Source organism: Chelonoidis abingdonii, chromosome 24, assembly GCF_003597395.2.
Source record: "Chelonoidis abingdonii isolate Lonesome George chromosome 24, CheloAbing_2.0, whole genome shotgun sequence".
NCBI lineage: Eukaryota > Metazoa > Chordata > Testudines > Testudinidae > Chelonoidis > Chelonoidis abingdonii.
Genome location: NC_133792.1, coordinates 8,625,364 through 8,649,337, shown reverse-complemented (window position 1 = coordinate 8,649,337; position 23,974 = coordinate 8,625,364). Strand labels below are relative to the sequence as shown.

Sequence of the window (23,974 nt, the reverse complement as noted above, 5' to 3'; positions counted from 1 at the left end):
GTGCTTCTCAAAGTCAGGCTGCCGCTTGTTCAGGGACAGCCCCTGGTGGGCCGGGCCGGTTTGTTTACCTGCCACGTCTGCAGGTTTGGCCGATCACAGCTCCCGCTGGCTGCGGTTCGCCGTCCCAGGCCAATGGGGGCTGCAGGAAGCGGCACGGGCCAAGGGATGTGCTGGCTGCCCTTCCTGCAGCCCCCATTGGCCTGGAGCGGCGAACCGCAGCCAGTGGGAGCTGTGATCAGCCGAACCTGCAGACGCGCCAGGTAAACAAACCGGCCCGGCCAGCCAGGGGCTGTCCCCGAACAAGCGGCAGCCCAACTTTGAGAAGCACTGGTCTAGTAGACAAGGCACTGGGCTGAGACTCAAGTCTTGGGTTCAGTTCCTGCTCTGCCACAGACTGTCTGTGTGACCATGGGCAGGTCACTTAATCTATCCCGTGCCTCAGTTCTACATCTGTAAAATGGAGATAACCGCACTGCCCTGCCTCAAGGAGATGGGTGTGAGAGAGAATAAATGAGATCAGTGAGGACCGGATCCACTAAAAAGTCAGCTCTAATCCCTTTAAAATATGCCATCTTCTCCCTTCCAGACCCTTCCTGCCCGGCAGATCCTTGTCCTCTTCCTGCTCCTGGATCTCCCCTCTGCCTCCCATGCAAGGTGTGGTGATGGCTTTGATCCACTCTAACTGGGGCTGTATAACTATCCCTGTGCTGGTCAATGCAGGGCACTTGTGTCAGGGCCCTATAGTACTGGACTGGTCAGAGAAGGCGGCTGCAGTCACAGGGGTCCCTCTATTGATGGCGCACTGAGCAGTCAGCCGACCCACAGCCCCTTCGTGCCAGCTGTGTTGGTGCAAAGGGCTGTGAGCCTGGCAGAGCCAGATCCTGGGGATTTCCCTCAGCGTCGGGCAAGTCCTTACACAGACAGCACTGGGGTCCTGGCACTTCTTGGGGCAGGCCCTGGCAGCGCAGGGGTGTCAGCGCCGTTCCAGGGGAACCACAGGCCTGGTCGGTGAACTGCTGTGTAACAGCCGCTTGTGGCCATGAGCAGCCGGGGTACAACAGAGCAGCCCTAGGCCCTGGAATAAGGAAGGAGCAATGGTGGCTTGAGGCACCCTCAGGTCCTGTGCTTGTTTCAGCTTGGTCACATTGATGAATTGGGTCTCGCAGCTGCCATGCTGGCCTGGCCGATTCCTTTGGGGGAGCCGCTCTGGAAAGCCACCTGCAGTGGCCTGGTGACAGACAGCACCTCCGTTTCCACTCCCTGCTGCTGCCTGGGAGCCCTGGCCCAGCTGCCTGCTGCCAGGCAGGGCTCTGCATTCACTTTCCAAGCCTCCCAGAGTCTCTGCTTCAGCTTCATACATAAAACATCTGGCCATTAATTGAGATTCTGTTTCCCCGCACTACTGTCAGTGGAACACCGGGGAACCTTAAAACTACCTTGTAAATCTCCGGCAGACTGTTTACCCAGTTTTCTGAGAGCAGCTCCCCTGGTGTTCCCACTCTGACAGGGAGCTCAGAAGGAAGGGAAAAGCCATCCCTCCGCTCATCTCCTCCCACCAGCAATGGTCATGCTTGTTCCTCCCCCAAGGCTCCCTCCCCAGTTCCCCCCCTCCCGTTTCTGGCATTTTTATCTCCTAAATGTGTAGCAAAGTCATGACTATATGGGCTCATGTCAGACCAGGGCCGGGCATGGCACTACTGGGAACCTAAGCGAGGTCACGCCAATGGCTGGGCAAGCTTTCTCAGGTGAGCTCAGGTTCTCTCTAGCCTCACCATTGCCAGGCATGACCTGCCGCATGGCAAATCAGGGGTTAACTCCAGCTTAGCTTCCCCCCTTTCTTTGCACAGGTGATCAGAGGAAGCACTGGGGAAGGATTCAGCCCTGCACTAGCGTGCACTAATTCTGGGTGTGCAGCTTGGTCCTCAGTGCAGGTTAGGGTGCTGAGGAATCGTGCTCTATGGGATGGATGCTTAGGCGACAGATGGAGAAGAATGCACTCGGGAAGGGTGGGCTGCACAGCCTGGGTTTACAATTCAGTATGGACACTGTCTACAGTCAGGACCGGCACCAGTGAAGGAAGGAGGTGCTTGGGGCGGCCAGTGGAAAGGGGTAGCATATCCTCTTGTCCCGCCACCAGATTGCTGCCGAAGAATGAAGTGGCGTGATTGAGCTGCCGCTGAAGTACCGCTGATTGGCTTTATCTTTTTTGCTTTGCTGCTTGGGGCAGCAAAAAAGCTGGAGCCGGCCCTGTCTACACTGCACACTAAACCCATGCTGACTCAGCACCTGGGTCCTAGGACCCTACTAGGGCAGTGGGTCAGAGCCCAAGTCCCACTGTGATTCCAGTCCAAGTCCTGTCATTTTTCAGTGTGGACTTCTCTCAAGCTGCAGGCCAGAGTCAGAAGGTGTGTATAGTGCAGTGTGGACAGCATGGCTGGGTGAGACGCAGGTCCAGCAGCTGGAAGCCCAGGTGTACAATGCAGTGTGGCTGCTCAGGCAGAGTTGGAAACATGAGGTAGATCTAAATGGCAAAATAAACCCCGTGGCAGCAAGTCTCAGAGCCAAGGTCCACCAACTCAGGCTCTCGGTGCTTGCGCTAGAGAGCTAAAAAGAGTCATGGAGACGTTCTTGCTCGGTCTGGTGCTCGAACTCTGAGGCCAAGGGAGGAGGGTGGGTTTCAGAGCCCAATCTCCAGCCTGAGCCAGATGTGCTCTGGCCCTATAAAGAGCCATGTAGACCAAGCCCAGGTGTAGATGCTGGCTCTGAACAGGGCTGGCTCCAGCTTTTTTGACGCCCCAAGTGGCAAAGAGGGGGATGAAGGGGGGCGGGGGAAGCCAGTCATGCAGCAGAGCCAGGAACAGAATGCAGGTCTCCTGACTCCCAACCTGGTGGCTTATCCACTAAACAAAACCACCTCTGCTTGTTTTCCTGCTCTTCTGCATTTATTTGTGATTACTTGGTATAAACCTCTGCAAGGAAAAGACCTTGCTGTCCGTGGCTTGTTGTCTCTGCTGAAATGAACAGAGTTCTGGGTTCTGAAAAAATTGCTGTAAAACCCTACAGCATTTGATAGAGAACACGATCCTTTCTGTAGGTTGTATTGACACATGCTGTAGGACTGAATAGCAGGGCAATAATTCTTATGTTTTATAGATTGGTTTAAAAAATAACTGACAAAGTCTCGTTTTTGTTGCATTCTCTGTTTTAGGGCTGCTGTCTTAGCGTTTTTATACTGCTGCCCATCACTGTGGGCTGAGTGCTGTGGGGTTTTCGCACGTGCTCCTTCACTTTGTGAGTCTTTGCGGCATGTTTTCAGGGCCTCCATCACCCATCTGGGGCTTGCTGGTTTTAGAGCTTTGTTACTGGCTAGTAGAGGGGGGAAGTGGCATCTGGAGCCTGGGCTCTGAGACCCTTCCCCTTCACTGAGTTTCAGAGCCCAGGCCCCTCCCCAAGCAGGGGCAGCCACACAGCTATTTTAGCCCAGTTGACTTGGTGACTTGCTGCGGCTGGAGGGGTTGTTCAGGGTTTTTTCCAGTGTAGATGTTCTCTTGGTCTTCTGACTTGGATGTTGGCTCATACCGAACAGATCAACTAGTTCACAAGCCATATTAATTAGCTGATGCATGAACAAGGCTATATAGGTGCCGGGTATTATTTTTTATTATGTTCCTTGCTCATGACAGGGCTGCCTTGGGATTTGCTTCATTTTAGCTCTGAGGAAGCCCTCACTGCTAAGGCAAAGCCAGTGTGGATTCATGTTTGGAGCCTTTGCTCTCTCAATAGGTACCTTTTGGGGTGGAGATAGTGGTGCAGACTGCCGGGTGCAGACGTCACTGCAATTAATCCAAGGCCATGGATTGTTTTTAAAGACCTCCTGTCACAGGGTAGCTCCCTGTTGGGTGCTGGGAAGTGGGTGGATGCAAGCCTGCCCACAGCTAAAAGCCCCTCCCCATCACAGGGTAGCTGGTCTCTGTGGCTAGACTGAGCCCCGTGCCCCAGGCTGGAGCAGATGAGGCTAATCAGCTAATTAAAGATGGCTGTGCTACACCTGTGTCTGTTCAGGGCTGCTAGGAGACAGCTAAGAGGAGGGCTGAGATAAACTAAGCCCTGGGTAGCAAAGGCTAACTCCCCCAGATAGGGCTTAGAGAAGCTGCCCCAAGGAGGGAGCAGAGCTGGCTAAGGTGAGGAAGCTGGCAGCAGCTGGTGTGTCAGAGACCCCTGGGAGGAGTGGACCTGAAGCCTGGGGACCAGGTACTGACTTAAGGCTGCTCTCTGGTTGGTTGTTTAACCTTTGCTGTAAAGGAACAAATCTCCGTGACTGGGTGTGGCAGCACATGTTTGGAGCTGGGTTGCAGCGGTGGCCAATCTCAGTGACACCTCCCTTCTGCTCCCAGAGTGGGCTGGAGGTAACTTCCAGCCAAATGGCTACCCGTGGTGAAGCGTGGAATGGGTGGTGTGCTGGATCCAGGCTTGGGGATCTGCTTGCAGGGAGAGCGGCGGAACTGCCTCACCGGAACAGTGCGGGGGTCTAGCTAATCCAATTTCCTGGATCTGAGAGCTGCCAATACCAGCACTTCTTGGCAAGTCTCCCCCCCACACACACACCCTAGGCATGGTGCTTGAGTTCGGTTCAACAGGAGACCTGGCCCCCAGAGCTAGCTGGAAGAACCAGGAGGAGGGTGGGGGCTAGGATCCCAGTCACAGAAACATTCTCCAGGGGGGAGTGATCTTTTTTTTTTCCTACCCCCACAATATGCTCTCTGTACCTGGAGAGTGTGTGAGGTGGAGCAGCCTGGGCCCCCTTCTCTTCTGGTCTAACTCCCTCAACACCTGGCGGTGGGGGCCTGGAGCCAGGCTGGGCAGGGAAGGGGCAGCCAGGCAGCTCTGTGTCATTTTGGGCAGGTGTGAGGGCTGTCTCCACAAGTGAGAGGCTGAGTCTGCTGCCAGATATACATATAACAGCAGCGGGAGCTGGGCAGGCAGTTGCTCTGAGTGGCCGGTGCTGGGGAGTGGTGATACCTTGCAGCCACAGTTGCCCTGATTGGTCCACTTCTTCAGTCTGCTGTGCATCTCTGGGGCCAAGGCAAATGCCTGCCCCACCAGTTGCCCCAGCCCTGCTGCTGCCACAGCCACTGCTCAAGCCCCTTCTCCACCCTGGGCTCCTTGGCACACACTCCCTGCCCCCCATTCAAGGTGAGCATCTGCTGTCTCTGCCCCACAGGCATATGTATATTAAACTGGCAAAGCAGCCTCCGGCTGCTTGCAAATGCTAAACTGCCTCGATATTACGTAGGATGACTAGATGTCCTGATTTTATAGGAACAGTCCTGGTATTTGGGGCTTTTGTCTTATATAGGCACCTCCAACCCGCCCCGTGCTGATTTTTCACACGTGCTGTCTGGTCACCCTAATGTTACTGAGCCCTGTGAGCAGCTGGTCGAGCTCCCTTAATGTTAATTACATGAAATTTAACTACAGAACAGCTATCCACCCTTTGCAGTACTAGCCAGAGGGGCAACCAGCAAACGGTCCCTGCTGGGTCTCCTGGTCCCCTCAGGGTGGAGTGGAGGTTTTTTAACTATTTGTGATTGAGAGGTATATGGTAAGAAACAGCACCCAAGACGGAGATTCTCTTTCATGGGCCTGCTCCAAAGCTCAGTGAAGTCAAGGGGAATCTTTCCAATTGTCTTCAATGGCCTGGATAGAGGCAGGGCAGGTTTCCACAAACACCAGTCCCTGTCGATGATGTAGCCCTGGCCTGGTCTGGCCTGCTTTCCCAAGGAGGAGAAATGACTCCGTCTCCAGACCTGGGTCAGTCCTAGGCTGCTCCTGAGCAGCAGAGATCCCCTGTCCTGGACAACTGCAGGAGTCTTGCTGTTGGGATGTGGTGAGGATGGACTGGGGAATTTGGGGTGAGCAGGCCTGGGGAATTGTCAGACCCATGATCCCTCTCTCCTGGGAGCCTGGCTTTATCAGAGACCAGAACCAACTGCTTCAGAGGAAGGTGCAAGAAAAGAAAACCCCTAGTGCATGGGTATGGAATAACCTGCCTAGCAGAGAAACTGCTTCCTAACCCCGTGCTGTAGGGGTTGGATTATGCCCGGAGACACGGAGATGTATATCTCTTCTAAGGCATTTGCACCCTGCCTAATAAAAAGAACAGGAGTACTTGTGGCACCTTAGAGACTAACACATTTATTTGAGCATTAGCTTTCGTAGGCTACAGCCCACTTCTTCGGAAGCATGGAATGGAACATATATTGAGGAGATATATATACACATACAGAGAGCATGAAAAGGTGGGAGTTGTATATTGGCCTCTCAGGGTTGGTAAGACAACTCCCACCTTTTCATGCTCTCTGTATGTGTATATATATCTCCTCAATATATGTTCCATTCCATTCTTCCGAAGAAGTGGGCTGTAGCCTACGAAAGCTAATGCTCAAATAAATGTGTTAGTCTCTCTGGTGCCACAAGTACTCCTGGTCTTTTTGCAGATACAGACTAACACGGCTGCTACTCTGAACCCTGCCTAATGTAACTGTGGGTAACAGTATGGCTGCTCTGCAAATATGGCAAGAGCATACAGTAGATCTGGATCCAGATATTGCAGAGGAAGGATGGTCCAGTGGTTAGGGCACTTGTCTGCAAATCAGGGGACCCGCCTGGTACCCATAGTTATGTTATACAGCATCCTGCCCATGTGAGATCATTCTCAATCCTCTGGTTCTTTGCATAAGAATTAGGGTTGTTAACTTCAGTGTCCTATCCTCATTCCAACATGTTTCCCTCTGACCCTGCTTCAGTTTCAAGTTATGTGCACATCTTTGTTGCTTGTCCTATCTGGACAATGTGGGCTGTTAAACACCTGTTGTGATCTACCCCAGGAGTGGCTGCATTTCAGCAGAGGGTTCAGAGATCCCAAGTCCTGTAAAAGTTTCATGGATTTGTGAGGCTTGCTCCATCCATATTTGTAAGTTGCTTGGAGATCACCAAATGAACGGTTCCATAGCAAAGCAAAGCTTTGGCATTATCAAAATTCCATTTGGATTAATTTATTTCCCTTGGGCTCTGTAATTAATTCCTTTTTTCTCCTGGACTGTCTCACAGGCTCTGAAAGGCTCCAAGAAGCTGAAGCTGTCAGTGCATTCAGTTGGGCGGATCCCTGGGGGCTATGTCACCAATCACATTTACACCTGGGTGGATCCCCAGGGGCGGAGCGCGTCCCCACCCATGGGCCTGCCCCAGCACCAGAGCAGCTCCCTGCGGAAGGATGGTGAGAAGAGGAGTCACCTGCAGCTTCTGCAAGAGGGAGATGAGAAAAAGGTGAGCAAGAGGGAGAAATTCAAGCCCTGGGGCCTCATCTCCTCTTGCCATGGAAGTTCAAGCCGCCTCCACTCTGTCATTACATCTTCCATCGGTTCTTACCAGAACAAGGGCTGGCCCTCTGCTTCTGTAGGTCTTGTGCCATTGCCCTGCACCGTTCATAGTGCAGAATTCTTCCCCAGTATTCTGCATTCACTTTGCAGTGATGCAAATGACTACAGAAGTGAGCAGGGCAATGGAAAAGAGGACCTCCAAATCTCTGATCTGTTCCCCAAATTCACAGCTTTGTTCCCTTGACTCTTCATGTGATGCCCAGAAAACACTCCTCTGATTTTTTTTGTCTAGATTTTTAGCTTCAGCTTCTCGGTCCCTGTAATGGCAGAATCGTGCAGAACTGAATGGGAATGAAGCCAGTGAGGCCCTGATAAAATATAACTGTGTTCAATAGAACTGAATAGAAAATGAAGCCTTTCTTGTAGGCTTTTAGAATCAAAAGTTGTTTTGAACATCAAAGAGCCAACATCTTTCCTGAACTGAGACGGAAACAAGGCTCTTTCAGATGCAAATAGGACTATCAGTGGCACTTGCAGCTGGGAAGCTGATGATCAGACCAGAACCTTTTCTGTGATGTTTCCCAGGCTGACCATTAACTTTTGATGTCAATAACAAATCTGATTAATATGAGAAAATCCACACAGGCCTCTCTGGTGGTGGTTTGGGGCCTGGTTCTTCTGGTGATTGTATAGCAAAAGGACTTATTGCTGCTTTTCCTCCTTCTCAGACTTGTTTTCTTTCACCATTTAATTTTGGGCCAAATGCTGAAACCTTGGTGGGGTGGGGGGGCTTCAGTGGGAGTCTTGCCTGCATAAAGGCTGGAAAAAGCCTGAGTTAGAACATCAGGATTTATCTTTCCAAATACAGTGCCTCTCATCTGCTTTTCTTCTCTGTCGGGGGGTCTGGGTTTAGGACTCTGTGAAGAGAGGTATTTGGCTGACTCACATGACAACCAGATATGGGGAGGCTCATTAGCTCCTATCTAGGGTCATGGCTCTTAGAGGGACTTGGAGATAAACATAGAAGGTCTAGGAATAAGCCAAGCAAAGGCTTGTAACTTATACTTAACCATAATTCCCAAGAAGGGGTGAATTTTGGGCACAACCTCATATGTATGCATGTGAGTTCAGAGAGCAGGGGAGAAGGGGAAATATTTATTCCAAATGTCCTTTCCTCTCTCATACCTTCATATTTTTCCTCTTTCTCTCTTAATCCTTCTTCTTCTTCTCATCCTTTTTGCTCCTCCACTTCTCTTCCTCTTGTCCATCTCCCAGACAGTCCTCAAAATGGAAAGCTTAGGAGTCAGGGCTTGGTGGGGAAAAGGTGTATCGACCCAGCTTGGCTTTGCCTTAATTTTCTCTCTTGACACCAGAAAAAATAATGTATTTAGTGGCTGAGATATGAAATAATGCTTTGTGCTTCCATAGCTCCTTACAGAGAAAGGTCTCAAAGTGCTTTACAAGCCAGAAACCTCACAGCTCCCCACTGAAGTAGGTATTCGATCCACTTTGCCAATGGGGAAACAGAGGCATGGTGAGATGGAGTGGCTTGCTCAAGGACTCGCAGCAGGACAGCAACTGGTCCAACTACTGTTGACTTTAATGGCAGTTGAAGCAGGCCCCTAGCAAAGCTGGGAACAGAAACAGTCATCCTGGGTCCCAGTCTTCTCCCCTAATCACTGAACGGCGCTCCCTCTTGAAATGAGAAATGTTTTAAAGGAAGCCAGTGTTGGATGCATTTGTGCAGAACTGCCTGGTCTCGGGAGTCAGATATTTCCTCTCCATCCTTCTAATTCTCTGGAGACATGTAAGCCATGTCCCCCTCTAGAGCAGTGGTTTCCAAAGTGAGGTGCACACACCCCAGGGGATGCGCAAGAGGATCCTTCGGGGTGTGCAGCAGGAGGAGTGCTGCCAGAGCAGCGCCACTTCGGCAGTTTGGGTGGGAGTCCAAGCGGCTTTTTTTGCTTGGGGTGGCAAAAATGGCAGAGCCGGCCCTGTGGCACAGCAGGGAGGACGTGCTCAAATTTTGTATTGATAGGGGTGCACGATCAAAAAAGTTTGGAGACCACTGCTCTAGAGAGTTAGGCCAACTATGGATGGATGAACCTGCTGTAGCCTGGGCTAAGAAGTAGCTGTCTTAGCTCAGGCAGTAGAGGCTTGTACATTAAGATCCAGAGGTCCCAGCTTTGATCTCCATTAGCACCGACCCACCCAGGGGCATTGGCATTACCCATGGAAGAAAGCTGGTGAAGCAGTGCTATTTTTAGTTTGCTGGGACTGTGGTGCTCGGACACGACAATGATATTGAGGGACATACATGGCTGGACAGACACAAATGAATACCTTTCTATTAGACAGAACTGCCTATCCATCTACTATATCTATCAATGTCAGTGCATGGTGGACCCATTCACTCTGACTCGTGGAAGCAGCTTTAGAGTTGCTCCACAAATGCCATGTCTACATTGCAAATAAAACCCACGGAGCTTTGTCTCCTAGCCTGGGTCAACTGTCTGGGGCTGTAGGGCTAAAAAGATTAGTGCAGATGTTCCAGAGCCTGGGCTGCAGCTGGAGTGAGAACCCAGTGAGTAGGGGAAGGTCTCAGCAACCAGGCCCCAGCCCAAAGGGGAACGTCTACAGGGCTGTTTTCAGTCCCACAAGCCTGATGCAATTGACCCAGGCTCTGAAACTCAGTGCTGGTTGAGCCTTAATGTGCCTCTAACCACTCAGGCTGAGGCTTCTACTCAATGTCTTTAACAATTCCCAGCTCCTTGACTGCTCACCCAAGAGGCTATTAGCATGGCCTGATGTGAGGAGAGGCACCTGTGAGCTAACACCTCTCCTGGTGGTTGAGTAGAAAAATCTGTGAAGGGACGAGATGTTTTGCTTCACTGGTGAAATATTCAGGCTGGCCCCAAAGGAGAAGGGAACCATTATTTTCATATAAGGAGAAGGGAATGGGAGGGGAAGGGATAGCTCAGTGGTTTGAGCATTGGCCTGCTAAACCCAGGCCAATCCTTGAGGGGGGAACTTGGGCAAAAATCCATCTGAGGATTGGCCCTGCTTTGAGCAGGGAGTTGGATAGATGACCTCCTGAGGTCCCTTCCAACCCTGATATTCTATTTTAAAAAAAACAGCCATTATGGAGGGAGATTGGTTCAGTCAGGTCCCTCCTCCCCAGTTTGTCACCTTCCTGTGGATCCAGAGGGGGTGGCAGGGGCTCTTTGAAGCTGGAGCCTGGAAGTGTTTCTCATGCATGTCACTCTCCTCTTGCCTTTCATTTCCCTTCTTTTTGTACAAACGCAAAATGCTCAGAAGGCCAGAGCCCTCCACGCCTGCTGTCTCTGAGCCTGGCCCGCAGCTGTGCGAGGCTACAGGCTAAAAGTGCCAAAGGAAGGGGGTGGGTTCCTGTTGGCTGGGGCTCCTTTTCCCCCAAAGCTCTCCCGATTTTCAGCTCCTGCCTCACAAGCCAACCCTTAAATGCTCTTTAGCAGCAATATGCAGAGTATGGTACATCTGTTACTCTGTCCTCTGACTGATGCAGAAAAATCTGCTCCTGAAGCCTCATCAGTATGTGGAGCGGAAGAAAGCCATGGGCCACTGCACACTTATTTTATTCAGTGCTGCCCGGCAGGCTGATTACCGAGAGGTGCCTCGCTCTGCCAGCTAATGACTGAAGATGGCATTATAAGGATCAATAGCCATGGCTGGGAGTGAAGAGGCATGCTACCTTAGAAGAGAATGTAGGTGGGCTGTTCTGGAGATATTTGTCCAAGGGTGCACTTAAGGGGTGAATTATCCAAGTCGTTTTGCCCTGGTCTAGCATGCACCACAGAGCACTCAAAACATGCCCCAGACCACAGGACCTGATCCCAAAAGGTACTAAGCACCCATAACTCCCATCAATTTCAACAGGAGACACTGGATTTCAGTCACTTCCCTCGGGATCAGGCCCTAATCCAGCCTGTGCCTCTGTTTTGCATACTGCTATTATGAATGCAGATATCCTGCTTAGAAAGGTCATGGAAATGCACCATGTCCCTGGATAGCTCAGCGCTTCCAGGCAGGAGTGACAGAAGCCCAGGGTAGTGTCTGATGTCTAGCCAGCTTTAAAATCCTTGGAAAGGGTTGGTGATCTCCCCTCGCCTCTCCAGCTTCCATTTCTAATTAGCCTGGATGTCTGGGAATAAATACTCAGACATCTTGAATGAGTGGCATTTGAAAGAGAACAGTTCAGAGATCTGAATTCAGCCCTAGAGCTGGGGACAGATGCGACGCAAAACAGAAGGTTAACTGGAGAGGGAGGGGGTGTAGCTAAATATAGCAATGATGCTCCTGTAGCTTTCTGTTGTTGCAAGGTTAAACTCAAGGTCCAAGCAGGCATCGCACACCTGTCAGGGTAGAAATGTTCCCAGCCAGCTTTCTTGCCTGGTACTGCTGTTCTGTGTGCCTGGCAGGAAGGTGTCTGTAACATTGTTTAACAAGCTCATTTACTGTAGGTGAGAGCATTCATTACAAGGAAGGCTTGAAATGGAAACGGCTGCTATTGGGGGAAGGAGGGAGCAGTGTAACCAATCTGGGGAGAGGCAGGAGTGTGAGAGAGGGTGATAGAGTCAAAGGTATGGAGAAGGATGGTTTTGTGGGTGCGTGTGCCCACATTTGTGCAAATTATGTTGCAGTCAGACAGGCAAGAAACTGAACTTTAGCTGAGCTGTGTGAGAAGTTGAACATCTGCCTTCAACTTCCCCAAAAGAAAATATAAGTGATGGTTCTGGACAAAAAAACAAAAGGAAGAAAGACCAAGTGGATGCATTTATGAAGGATGCAGTGGGCAGGCTGCTAGTACGTACCTGACAGCAGGAATATTATGAGGGTCTGTTTAATGATGAGAACCCTTCATATGCTACACTGCCATTGTGTGAACCAGCAGTCCCGGCTTTTCATGACCGCTAGGAGGCAGAGGTCAAGGCTGCATTGCTGAAGATGGCACTTGGAAAAGCAGCAAGTCCGGACAAAGTCACAACCTAAACTATCAAAGCCTTGAAAGAGTTTGGTATATGCTGGCTCATGTGAATCCCATGCATAGTCTGAAAAGAGAAGAAAATCCCAAGAGAATGGAGGAAGTCCATACTGGTACCAACAGACATACAAAAAGGTGGTATATACAACCATTCAAAGTACCGAGGAATTAAGTTGCTGTCCTGCTACATGAAACAGAGAATAATAGTTGTGTTGCCAAACAGCAGAGCCCATTTTAGGAAAGAGTAGTTTGGCTTTAGGAAAGGAAAAGGGACACTAGATGGTACATTCATTGCTAGATAGTTGATGGCAAACTGGAGGGGAAAACTGAGCACAGTTGCTTTTTCCTGAATGCAGCACAAGCCTTAGAGTACATCGGTGACTGCTAGTGCCTCTGCTATGATTCTATGGGGCCCTGGAGGACCTTGTCCAGATAGTGATTGATTTGTAAGGTGGTTGCATGGCAAAGGTGCCGATGCTCTTTGGTGTAACAGAGGGTTTTGTGGTGAAGGTTGGTCTCCACCAGGGATCAGCACTTAGTCCATTACTGTTCAGAATTGTGATGGACTTCATAAGTAAGCAAATACAAACAGAAAATGGTATGAAGTTGATCTATGCAGATGATAATGCGCTGACCACTGATAGCGAGGGAGAATCGGTCCCGGCAATTGATATCTGGAAGAGGGAACTAAAACTGAAGGCCTCAAAAGGAGTAAAGAAAAGACTGAAATCATATGTGTGACTTGTGCAAAACCAAGACAGATGAACATCAGCATTGAGGGCTGGCACCTAAATCAGGTCTCTTCATTTCAGTACCTTTGGGCTGGTTAGCAGCAAATGGAGACGTTATCAGAGAACTGCAAGCAAGGCTGCTGAGTGTGGGGGAAGTCTGGGTCAAGATAAGTTCAGTGATTTATTATATGCAGATGCCCAGACTTCTTAAGGGGCACTGGACAAAACCATGGCAAGATCAGCACTTTTATACAGATCAAAGACTTGAGTGACCAAAGAAGCACTTGAGAAGACCTGAAGTCATTGAAATGAGATGGTAGAGGGCAGTGAGAGAGGTGACTTCACTGGACTATACATGGTATAATGTCACCAGGACTGAGATCAAGGTGTGCAGAAGAGAGAAGCTGCAAGAGAGGAAGTAGAGGTGGCCTGGGGCACGTATGAAGGATGGAAGAAGGACATCCTGTTAAGGAAGCAATTGAGACTAGAGTTTGTGGACAAAGAACAAGATAGATGGGACAATGGAGTGGATATGCAACGAGTGCTGGACTGGAAAGCCTGGAAAAGAATGGGCTGGAGACCTGACCTCAGTTAGCTGGGGAAAGGGGGAAGAAGCTGTAAGTCTTGATATGCCCCATAGGCCAGATCTTCTAAAGAGCTCAACCTATCAGGTGCATGTGGGGTGCGGAACTCTGCTGAAGATCCGACCCCAGGTCCTTCTGGCAAAGGCCTCTTTGGCAAGGGCTGCTTTGGCTGCACTCAGTCATGGTTTTCTCAGGGCTGTTTTGTCCCTTTTGCTGATACAGGGATCTGGATTCCTGTTTTCTAACTCCCAGATCATACACATCAGCTTGAGCAGATGGCTAAACTTTCCCAGCAAGGTCTTGCCTTAGCAGAAGTCACCCTGACCACGTGCTTTCAGCATCTCACATGGCAAGAAATCATGGACCTAGCAGTTTAAACAAAGCTCTACCCCAATGGTCAAGCTGTCCTGCAATGGCTCAAGAGCATGAGTACCAGCCTCAGAACAGACTGTGAGAAGCAGGGCACAAACTCCAAACTGGTTGAGAGTTCTGTTCTTAGATTTCACTAACAAAGTATCCAATGTGAAGTTCTTAGGCGCTATAAGATGGAGTCAGACCATCTCCTTGGGTACTCCAATCTCTCTTGTCACTGGGGGAAGCTTGCCTTTGTGATAGCTGGACCCCTAACACAAAAAATCAGAATACTATTCGAGTTACTCCCAGTCCAAAAGACCAGTCACTTACCCCAGATGAATTGCACCATACATCTCACACCAGCCACAGCGTTTGTAGTTTATTATAGGAGTGGCTGGCTATCTAAAGATTTATTAACTAGGAAATCAGTTATTTACAAAGTTATAGCAGGTAAACACACACAGGGATGAGTTAGTCATAAGTTTCAAAAGGTAATAAGAGCTTCTATAATAAGCAAGCTCTGCACAGGGGATCTTTTGTTATGCTTAGTCATCCTTGCCCCTTCAGAGTCCTAGCAGCATGAAAGATACAGTTCCGTCCTGTTCGGGTTTTTTATTACTTCTTGCATCTGCTTTGAGCTGCAAATTCAGTTGTTGGGTGGTGGAGGGGGTTTGGGTTTCCAATGAGAAATCAAAAGTTTGAGAGGAAAGCAGGTATTTTCCCCAAAAAATCATTCCCCTCATTTTTTTTTCAAGCCCCAATAATCATGTCCAAAACACGAATGCTTACAATAGTGTCATTACTAGAGGCAATCAAGCGTGCAGAATTTTAGATCAATTTTTTATTTTTTTTTCAGTTTTTTTTCACCTGTTTTTCTCAATCTGAATTTTGCCCATCCAAATGTAAGGTGCATTCGATTAGATACAAAGTGGATGGGCCCAATCCTCTGCTCCCGCATGCTGGTGTAAATCAGTAATAACCTTGGTAAAGTCAGTAGATTAATTCTGGTATAAATGAGAGGAGACTGGGACTTTGTGTCTTTTTAAACTTTATTTTTATTGTATGCTAGCAGTAATGTCATCAAGATAACATCAGCGATATGAAACTTTTAAAAATTGGAACACGGTCACATGTAGAATTGATCTAGTATAGAATAAGTCCTGCCTGCAAATGCTTTTCTAGAAGATATTGAATCCATCTCCAGGTAATTGCATAAACCAAACAACAAAAATCTCACCAGTATTGACTTAAGACTAATTCCTTATTGGAGATGCTGTGATGGCGTTTTCATTGTCTCCGTTCTTGCCGGGGAGAGGAGGAAAGTTGCAGTGTTAACTAGGGATTTGATACTGCAGACACCTAGGGCTTGTCTAAACATACAGTGCTGCAGCATGTCTGGTGAAGATGCCCTATAGGAGGGGTGGGCAAACTACGACCCACGGGCCAAATCAAGCCAGCCTGAAAGCTCCTGCTGGGGAGTGGAGTCTGGGGCTCGGCCCCGCTCCTGCGCTCCAGCTGGGGTTCCGGATCGGGGGCTGCACCACGCAGCTCCTAGAAGCAGCCACATGGCTCCACTCCAAAGGTCGGGGGCCGCTCAACCTGTAGGAGCCAGAGGAGGGACGTGCCACTGCTTCTGGGAGCCACTTGAGGGAAGCGCCGCTCAGAGCCTGCACTCCTGAGCCTCTTCCCTATGCTTCAGCCATGATTTCCCCTCCCACTCTCCAAATCACTCAATCTCAGCCCAGAGCAGCCTCCTGTCTCCTGCACCCCAAACCTCTCATCGTCAGCCCCACCCCAGAGCCTGTACCCCCTCCAACACCCCAGCCCCAATTTTGTGAACATTCATGGCCTTCCATGCGATTTCTATTCCCCCATATGGCCCTCAGGCCACAAAGTTTGCTCGCTCTTGCCCTATGCTGATGGGAGAGAGCTCTCCCAGCGACATAATAAACCCCCCTCCATGAGAGGCAGTAGCCATGTCGGCAGGAAAAGCTTCCCCTGGCCTCATGGCGCGGTCCGCACTGGTGCTTATGCCGATGTAGCACATGTCGCTTGGGGGTGGCTTATTCACACCCCTGGGTGACACATTGTGCCACCATAAGCTGTTGTGTAGACCTAGCCTTAGACATACTTAATTTTACACATGGGAGTGGCCCCCCTGAACTCAGCTGGGGCTTCTCATGCAGGTAACGTTAAGGGCATGTGAGAAGCCTACATCTGTATATACTATTGCAATGATGATAGTGAATTCAAAATGATTCTGTGTCCCTGTAATATCGAGCCATGATGTAGTTTGTCACTCAGAGCCATAGCCCCCTGGAGCTGGGGGCCCACCTCGGTAATGGCCAGACCATTTTGCTGGGCCAAATGTTGCAACCTTATGCGCCTGGTCACAACGCCACTTTCCCAGATTTGGAGGGGGTGGTGTTGGGGCGTATCAGCTTGGGGTGTTCAGGCTGCTAATGGGGGGGGGGGGCTCTGGAAAGGAGAAGAGGAGGGTTAGGCAGAGGTAAATCTATGCCCCCCATGCTAAATGGCAGCTGCGTAGGCCCTGAAATTATAGTTCACAGCAGAGCTGGCTAAAAAAGGGTGGGGGCAGAGGGGAGGATTTAGCATAAATTTCATCAAAATATTTCCTTTGTGTCTCAAAATTTAGTGAAAATATTAATAAATCTTTGACCAGGTCTATTTAGCTTATTGGGAGTATTTTGTTTTGATAGTGTACAGAGTTTAAACTTCTCTGATGGTTACTAATAAAAACACATCTGCACACACATTTCCACCCTAACAATAACACAACACTGATGCCTCCTTTTGTCCCAACTAAGAAGAGGAAATTAATAATCTTAAAACCTACCCCACCAAGCGTTTGGCCCTCCAAATGGGAAATGTGCCAGAGACTCCATGAATTCCACTCACTAGGGCCTCTGTTATTTCTGTTCATTTTACATGGAAGACACTTAGATACCTGGGTGGCTATTATAAAACCTGAAGATAGATCAAACCCGTTCTACCCAACTGCCCCAAACCATGTGAGTGGAACTAAACTGAAAGCTGATGCAAATAATTCAGGGACAGATTTTGTTCCCTGCCTGCTGTATGCATTTCCACCAGTGCACAGGGGTTGACAGTGTGTTGCAAAGGGACCCTGGTTAACTGCAGTTCAGAGGATGTGCTGTGGGTGGGAGTGAGACAGGGGAGTGTCTGTAGCACACATGACTATGGAGACTTTTGTAGTACTTCAAAGTCCAGGGCAAGTCCAGGAAGGCTGCTGTAAATTAGAGCACCCCTGGGGCTGCTCTAATTTATGCGGGGGTGTTTTGGCCCCTGAAGCCATGCAGAATCTGAAGAAAGCAGAAGGAGTGTAACAATTTGTACAGTGGAGGTATTGAGCGCCATTGAACCAAACTGTAAACCCTGTATATGACAAAAAACACTTAAAGCCAGTGGGTGCGGCAGCACCCCCAATTCAAGGACCTATGAAAGGCAGGTGATTGACAGCCACCTGCCCCATCCCAGACTAGGCCTTCTGTGAAGAACCTCAACCTTTTTTGCTCCTTAAGGGGTCTGATCCAGCTCCCATATAATTCAGTGACAAAAGTCCCGTTTCTTTCAATGGTGAAAGATCAAGCCCTAAGAACTTAGAGGCTCCTGCATAAAATCTACACCTTTTTCTGGCAAAACTCCTGACTTATCTCAAAGCCAGTAGCTTTTATCCCTGTATTTCATTCTTCATTGAGTACAATAAGCACTAAAGTGTAATAAGCCAGTCTCCAATGTTCGGATCCTGGAGCGTTTTCTAGGCCCTCCTCCTTTCTGTCTGGCTACTGATCCCAAATCAGAGAAGAAATATTTCTCCTCCTCTATAAACTTGATTCCTTTTCATTTCTTGGCTACAGCATGGATCCACCTTTTGTCAGGAAGTCAGGCACTCTAAATGTGATTATTTTCTTTTGTCCCCCACTGCCAATTGATGCTCTCCTTGGCAGCCTGCAGTTTAATATAAATTGGGTCGTCTTCAGCATTTATCTGAGAGCATTCGATATTAGTTGATTAAGAAATGCAATTAAGTCCTCGCCATCCCAGCCTTCTGTGACTGCCAGTGGCTGTGTATATTTTTAAGCTGTGCTTGGGGTTTTTACACAGTAGTTCAGGCTCATGATGTAGGGGAGAAGGTTTTGTATGCTTTAATTGCCAGTGTCCTGAGTTTAGTTATTTTCACTGATTAATCCTTAAGGCACTAACTCAGCAAGGTACTTCAGCAGGTGCAGAACTTTAAACACATGAAATGTGCCGTTAATTACATTAACCTTTCTTTGACCTTGTCTTTTCTAAATACTTAGCAGCGTGTATATTAAAAACAGCTCTCCCCCCCAAAAAACAAAAATCCAGCACCCTGTCAAAATGGCAGCAGGTATTCCAGGCACCCAAGGTTTGCTATGAATGTGTAACTAGCTGGGAGGTACCAACAGTCTTGGACCATGGGGATTTGTGACTCCCATAGTTGTTTGCCGGTATTGTTAGAGGCTATTCTTTTTCCCGCACCCTTGTTTCATTCTGGGCTGCATTGTTCTAGCTCTTTGTTCTAACTCTGGATCTTCTGGGAAAGGAGCAGGGGTGTGGTCTTAGTGCATGTTTAAAACAAATTAAAAAAATTAACTGCACCAAAACAAGAACCTCCACTGGATGCACTTCTCCCCTACGGGAGAGGATGGGCAAATAAGCACGTAGCAGATATTGGTCTTGTTGCTTAATGGACTGTTGGAAAGCACTTGGATACTATGCGATGAGCGCGATATAAGAGCAGTATAGAATTGACTCGTCTGTAACAAGAGGGAGTTAGTTTTGTTTTTTGTTTTCCCCACTCTGTGACTCTTCCAAAGTTGGAGGAGATTTGAAATGTTAGTGAGGGGAAAAGAAGAAAGAAAAAAGAGAGGAAGAATGTGTGTGGGAAGGGAAGCCTAAATATAATTCAGTTTATTGCAATCCCCGGCCAAAAAATAAATAAATGGGAAAGAAGGAAAAGGATGGGGGGAAAAATTAGATACCCAACAAAATTCAATTCAAAACAAATGAAACAGAAAAAAAATTTCCTATCAAAAATCAGTTTTATTGGTCCCAAGCAGCATTTTTTCCACCAAGCCAAAATCCCATTTTTGATCAGAAAAAAAATTTGGTTGAAAAATGTTGTCCAACTCTCCTGTCTAACATGTAGGGCAGTAGGCCTGCAACAAATGTTTCATGACTATGTAACCCTAGAATTGCTTTCAGAACCTTGTGCCCCTAAAAGCAATGAAGGGGTTAAAACCCAATGAATTTAAACATTTTGGAGGCATGGATAAGAAGTGGCCCTAGCTGGCTAGTTTCTGGTATAGGACTATCCAGCCTTCACAGCCGTAGCCATTCCATGGAACGCAGACAGCATGAATGAATTGGCTGCAGTGGCTAGGGAGCCTTCCTCTTATTCTTTCTCATCTACCCTGAGCAGGCTAATGATGTCCATATTACAGTGTGAAGTCAGCTTAGCAGCCCTCTCCCCTCTCTTTCTACAAGCCACCAGTGATAAAAGGGAACAACAGGTGAGGAAGTACGAGGCTGGGGTAGATATGGAGCAGTCTCTGCAGAGTCTATTAATATGCACTGTGGCATTATCTGATTGGCTGCTGGCAGTCCTATAAAAACTTGAATGGGTGACAATGGGCCGTTATTAGGCCTGCAAAGCATCTGTAAAATCAGGTTATAAAAATGAGAACTGCCTTTGGATCCAGCTTATAAAATGCAAAGAATAGTCCTCAGTTGGAATGTTGCCCTGCTGCCAAGACACCAATTGACAGTTCACTGTGATGCTGGCAGACCAGGTGCCAGCTTGGCTCCTGTGCCTCACTGAAGTCTGACTAATGCATACCTGGAAACATCTGGCTCACCTGTGTGTTAGCATTGTTAAAACAGCTGTTAGGTTATAAGTATGTTTAGTGTTTGGACTTTATGAAATGCTTGTGAGTTGCTGCCTCCATTAATCTCACTTATAGATCTGCATCCCACCTCATAAAGCAAGATTTAAATATTTGCTTTGTAACTATAAACTTGTTTGCTATGAAACTGGAAACTCACACAGTCGGGGAGAAGCATCACCAAATGTGAAATACTAGTTTACCAGAAGAGGTGTCATCGCCTGCCCAACAAAAGAAGGCCTATAGACACCAGAAAAACCATTGTGGAACATCTGTGGACAACATACTTTCTTGATTGTTTTCCTCACACCCATGAAGAAGGCACGTGCACAAATGCTTGTCCCATCACAGCTTCAACTCTGGGGGAAGGGAATAAAAATCCCAGAAGGCACTGGACTGCTGTGCTGCTTGGAATTTGGAGAGGGCAATATTTCTAAGCATGAGCAAGGGATCACAAGCTGCTTAGCCTGATTTAGCCCTACAGGACATGTAGAGCTTACACATTGCAGCAGTTTCTATTAGGTTCCAAAAAGTAAGACTAATTTGTGTGCATATGTTTACCTGCTTTAACCATGTAAATAAATCTATTTATTTTTCTTAATAAATCCTTAGAGAGTTTAATATAGGATTGGCTGCAAGCATTGTCTTTGGTGAGAGATCTGAGGTACGATTGGCCTGGGTTATTGTGACTGCTCCTTTGGGACTGGTAGTAACCTGAATATTATTGTGATTTTTGGTGTAAGAGACCATCTATCACAAAGCCAGCTTGCCTGAGTGACCAAATAGATTGGCATACCCAAGGTGCCTGTCAGTGACTCCATGTGAAGGCTGTAATAATGCTTGAGTTCACACCTGGTTATAATGCTTAGGGAGTTCACACCTGGCACTTGGTGGTTGAAATGTAATTCTAGAACACACAACTAGTTTGGGGTTTGTGCCCTGGTTGGTCACACTCTGCCTTGAGGTTGGAACCCATGTTTGTGAGCCACTCCAGACAGCTTGATGGTTGGCATGTGGGTTTTTTTTTTTTCTCCTAAGTCCCCTCTGGAGCTGAACTGGCTTCACTGGGTGATGGCATGATCTGTAATGATCCACCAGGGGCGATGCAGAAGACAGAGTGAAGGCCAGTGTATGGGCTTCCCACTTCTTCTGTGACTCCTATAAGAAACTGGCTGAGTCCTCCTCTTATATCCTTGGGCTGGGATTTTCAAAGAGCCTGTGGGAGTTGGGTGCTCAAACACTATGGTGATGAGCGTGACTGAGAACATGAAGAGAATGGAATCATTTGAATCCCTAACTCCCTTAGGAATTTTAGAAAATCCCAGCCTTCGTTGATTTCTCTTAGGAGTGAGCTAAGCTGAGTTCAAAACCCCTGTTTTGGATTGTTTGCTGTCAAGGGAAGGGACCATGTCTGGAAAGCATCCAGCACTCTGCAGGCACTGTTGCTACCTAAACAATGACAAGAATTCCACTTTGCTCTCCCTTCCTCTGGCCTTGTCTACCTTGCAGATGTTTTGCCAGCATAGCTAGACCAGCAGAGCCCCCAGTGCAGACCCCGCATATACCATAGGAAGGAGTTTTTCTGCCCACATAGTGACACTGCTTCCCAGAATGGCATACACTATGCTGACTGACGCACTCTTTTGTCACTGTAGCTGCATTTACACGGGGGGCGTTGCCTGCATAACCATGTCGGGTAGGGAGTGTGGTTTTCTCACACCCCAACTGACACATCCATGTCAACAAACCTTTGTAGCAGAGATCTGGCCTCCTGTCTTCTACTAAACCCAGTCTTCCTACCGCCCTTAGGGCTTGTCTACATGGGAAAAAAACACTCAGGAAACTAAACTGATTTAAGGCCACTTTCATTCTGAATGAGGGTATCCATACAAGGGTTTGATGTGGCTTTACTAAGCCATTTTAAATTCACAGCTTTAGTTCATTTGGATTAGCTTTCCTGATTGTTCCCATGCAGACAAGCTTTTAGAGCAGAATGTTCAGGGCAGGGACGGCTCCAGGCACCAGCAAGCCAAGCGTGTGCCTGGGGTGGCAAGCCAAGGGGGGCGCTCTGCCAGTCGCCGTGAGGGCGGCAGGCAGGTTGCCTTCGGCGGCTTGCCTGCAGAGGGTCCACTGGTCCCGCGGCTTCAGCAGACCTTCCACAGGCTGCCACCAAATCCGCGGGACCAGGGACCTCTCACAGGCAAGCTGCCAAAGGCAGCCTGCCTGCCGTGTTTGGGGCAGCAAAATACCTAGAGCCGCCCCTGGTTCAAGGAAGTATTAAGGGTGTCTATCTGGGAGGCTCTGGGAAAACAGAATATAACTGTAAACTCTGTAAAAGCAGCTTCACAGTCTAGAGTGTCTGCCTCCATCGGAGCAAAAAATGTCAGCCCTATGTTTGCCTGATAATGGTGCTGCCAGATGTCTGTGGAAAGTAATTAACACCTGTCTGTTGCAGCATGTGTGCCAGCTGTCCCTGGGCAGGGTGGAGTCTGTGTTTGTATTATTCGTTAGTGATAACAACACCACACATGTGCAGGGGGGTCCTGAAGCCCTTGCGCAAACACAGAGTTAACTCCCGTATGATGTCTCACTCAGGTGTACGCAGTAGATACCAGGACCAGGCCAGGACCCAGAAGGCACACAGCACTTGTGAGCCAGATTTTAAAAACTCCACACACCAGCTACCCATTGGCACTTTTGACAGTCTGGCTCTAACTGTGGGTACTGAGCCTTTGGAAAATCTGGCCCTATAAAAATGCCTGACAGACCTGAAATACAGTGACGTGGCTCAAGTTGGGCACCCAAAATTGGGGAGGGAGGTCTGTGGGAGAGCTGAGAATAGACCCCCAACCCCCATCTCGCCATCCTGTGATTTAGAAACAAGAGCATTGCTTGCACCCTTTGAAATCAATGGGAGCTTTGCCTAAGTGAGGATCAGGGAGCTGATTTTCTTCTCCTACCCCAATCCCTTTTCCTTAGTAAAATAATTGCAATTGCCCTCACGTTTCCAGAAGGAGCAGCAGCACATTGCTGCTGTTAGGATCGGTGGCTCCCCCTGGACTTCTGAGCATGCTCTGTAATTCCCCTCCGTAATATGCAGGACAGACATTTGTATGGGAGAAAGGAAGAGATTACTTACTGCATAATTCATCTCTGCCTCACTCTGCTTTGAAGCCACAGCCTTTGCTTTGCAGATCAGTACCTGTTTCACTAACAGTGGCATGAGATGTTGCGGGGACCTCTGATTCAAAGGCCTTCCCTACCTTTCTGAGGACCTCTTTTCATCCTGCTGTTCCTTTATTGTGTCATTCTGGAAGAAGAGGTCACCTGGAGCCTCTTTGTAGCTACTGCTCCGGTCTGACTCCTAGGCTAGTGCTGGCATAAAGAGGAGAGAGAACTCTCAGTCAAGTTCATAACCCATATAAAAGTGTGTAACTCATTTGTAATCTCATGTTTACATAAGAACATGGGCAGTGGGACAGATCCTCTGCTGTTGTGAATTGGCCCAGTTTCGTCAAAGTGGAGCTACACAGATTTCTGCCAGCCGAGACTCCGGCTCAGAAAGCATGTCTAGAACAAGCAAATGTGAGAGCAAGGACACTTGGGTTCTCTTCCCAGTTTTATTCCTGACTCTATGTGTGACCATGGACAAGTTACACTATTTCTGTGTGGCTCAGCTTCCCCCTTTATACATTGGGGTAACAATAATCATTGCTTACCCCGTGAGGTGGGGGGAGCAGTTAATTAGTAAGTGTCAAGTGCTGGGAGAGCTTTGAAGGTGAGGTGATATATGGCTGTATGTTGAGTGTGGTTATTCTCCATCATTTATTAGTTAGGAGGCTGTTGGAGCAGGGAGACAAAGGCTGTTTGACCCACCCTGCCAGCCTTGTGTGTGTCTCAAGGATTTGTGTTTTGGTTGCACCAGTCAAGGAGGTTTTCCCTTGCCCTAAGGCAT

At 48.5% G+C, this 23,974-nt stretch overlaps 1 protein-coding gene across 2 annotated transcripts in view; it reads left to right on the top strand.

Moving 5' to 3' along the window:
- WHRN (whirlin) overlaps positions 1-23,974 on the top strand; it is a 110,361-nt gene that overhangs the window by 20,510 nt on the left and 65,877 nt on the right. For both annotated transcript variants that reach the window (XM_032797897.2, XM_032797896.2), the window contains exon 2: positions 7,111-7,326. In XM_032797897.2, coding sequence (XP_032653788.1) covers positions 7,111-7,326 — 216 coding nt within the window. The remainder of the gene's footprint in view (positions 1-7,110; positions 7,327-23,974) is intronic.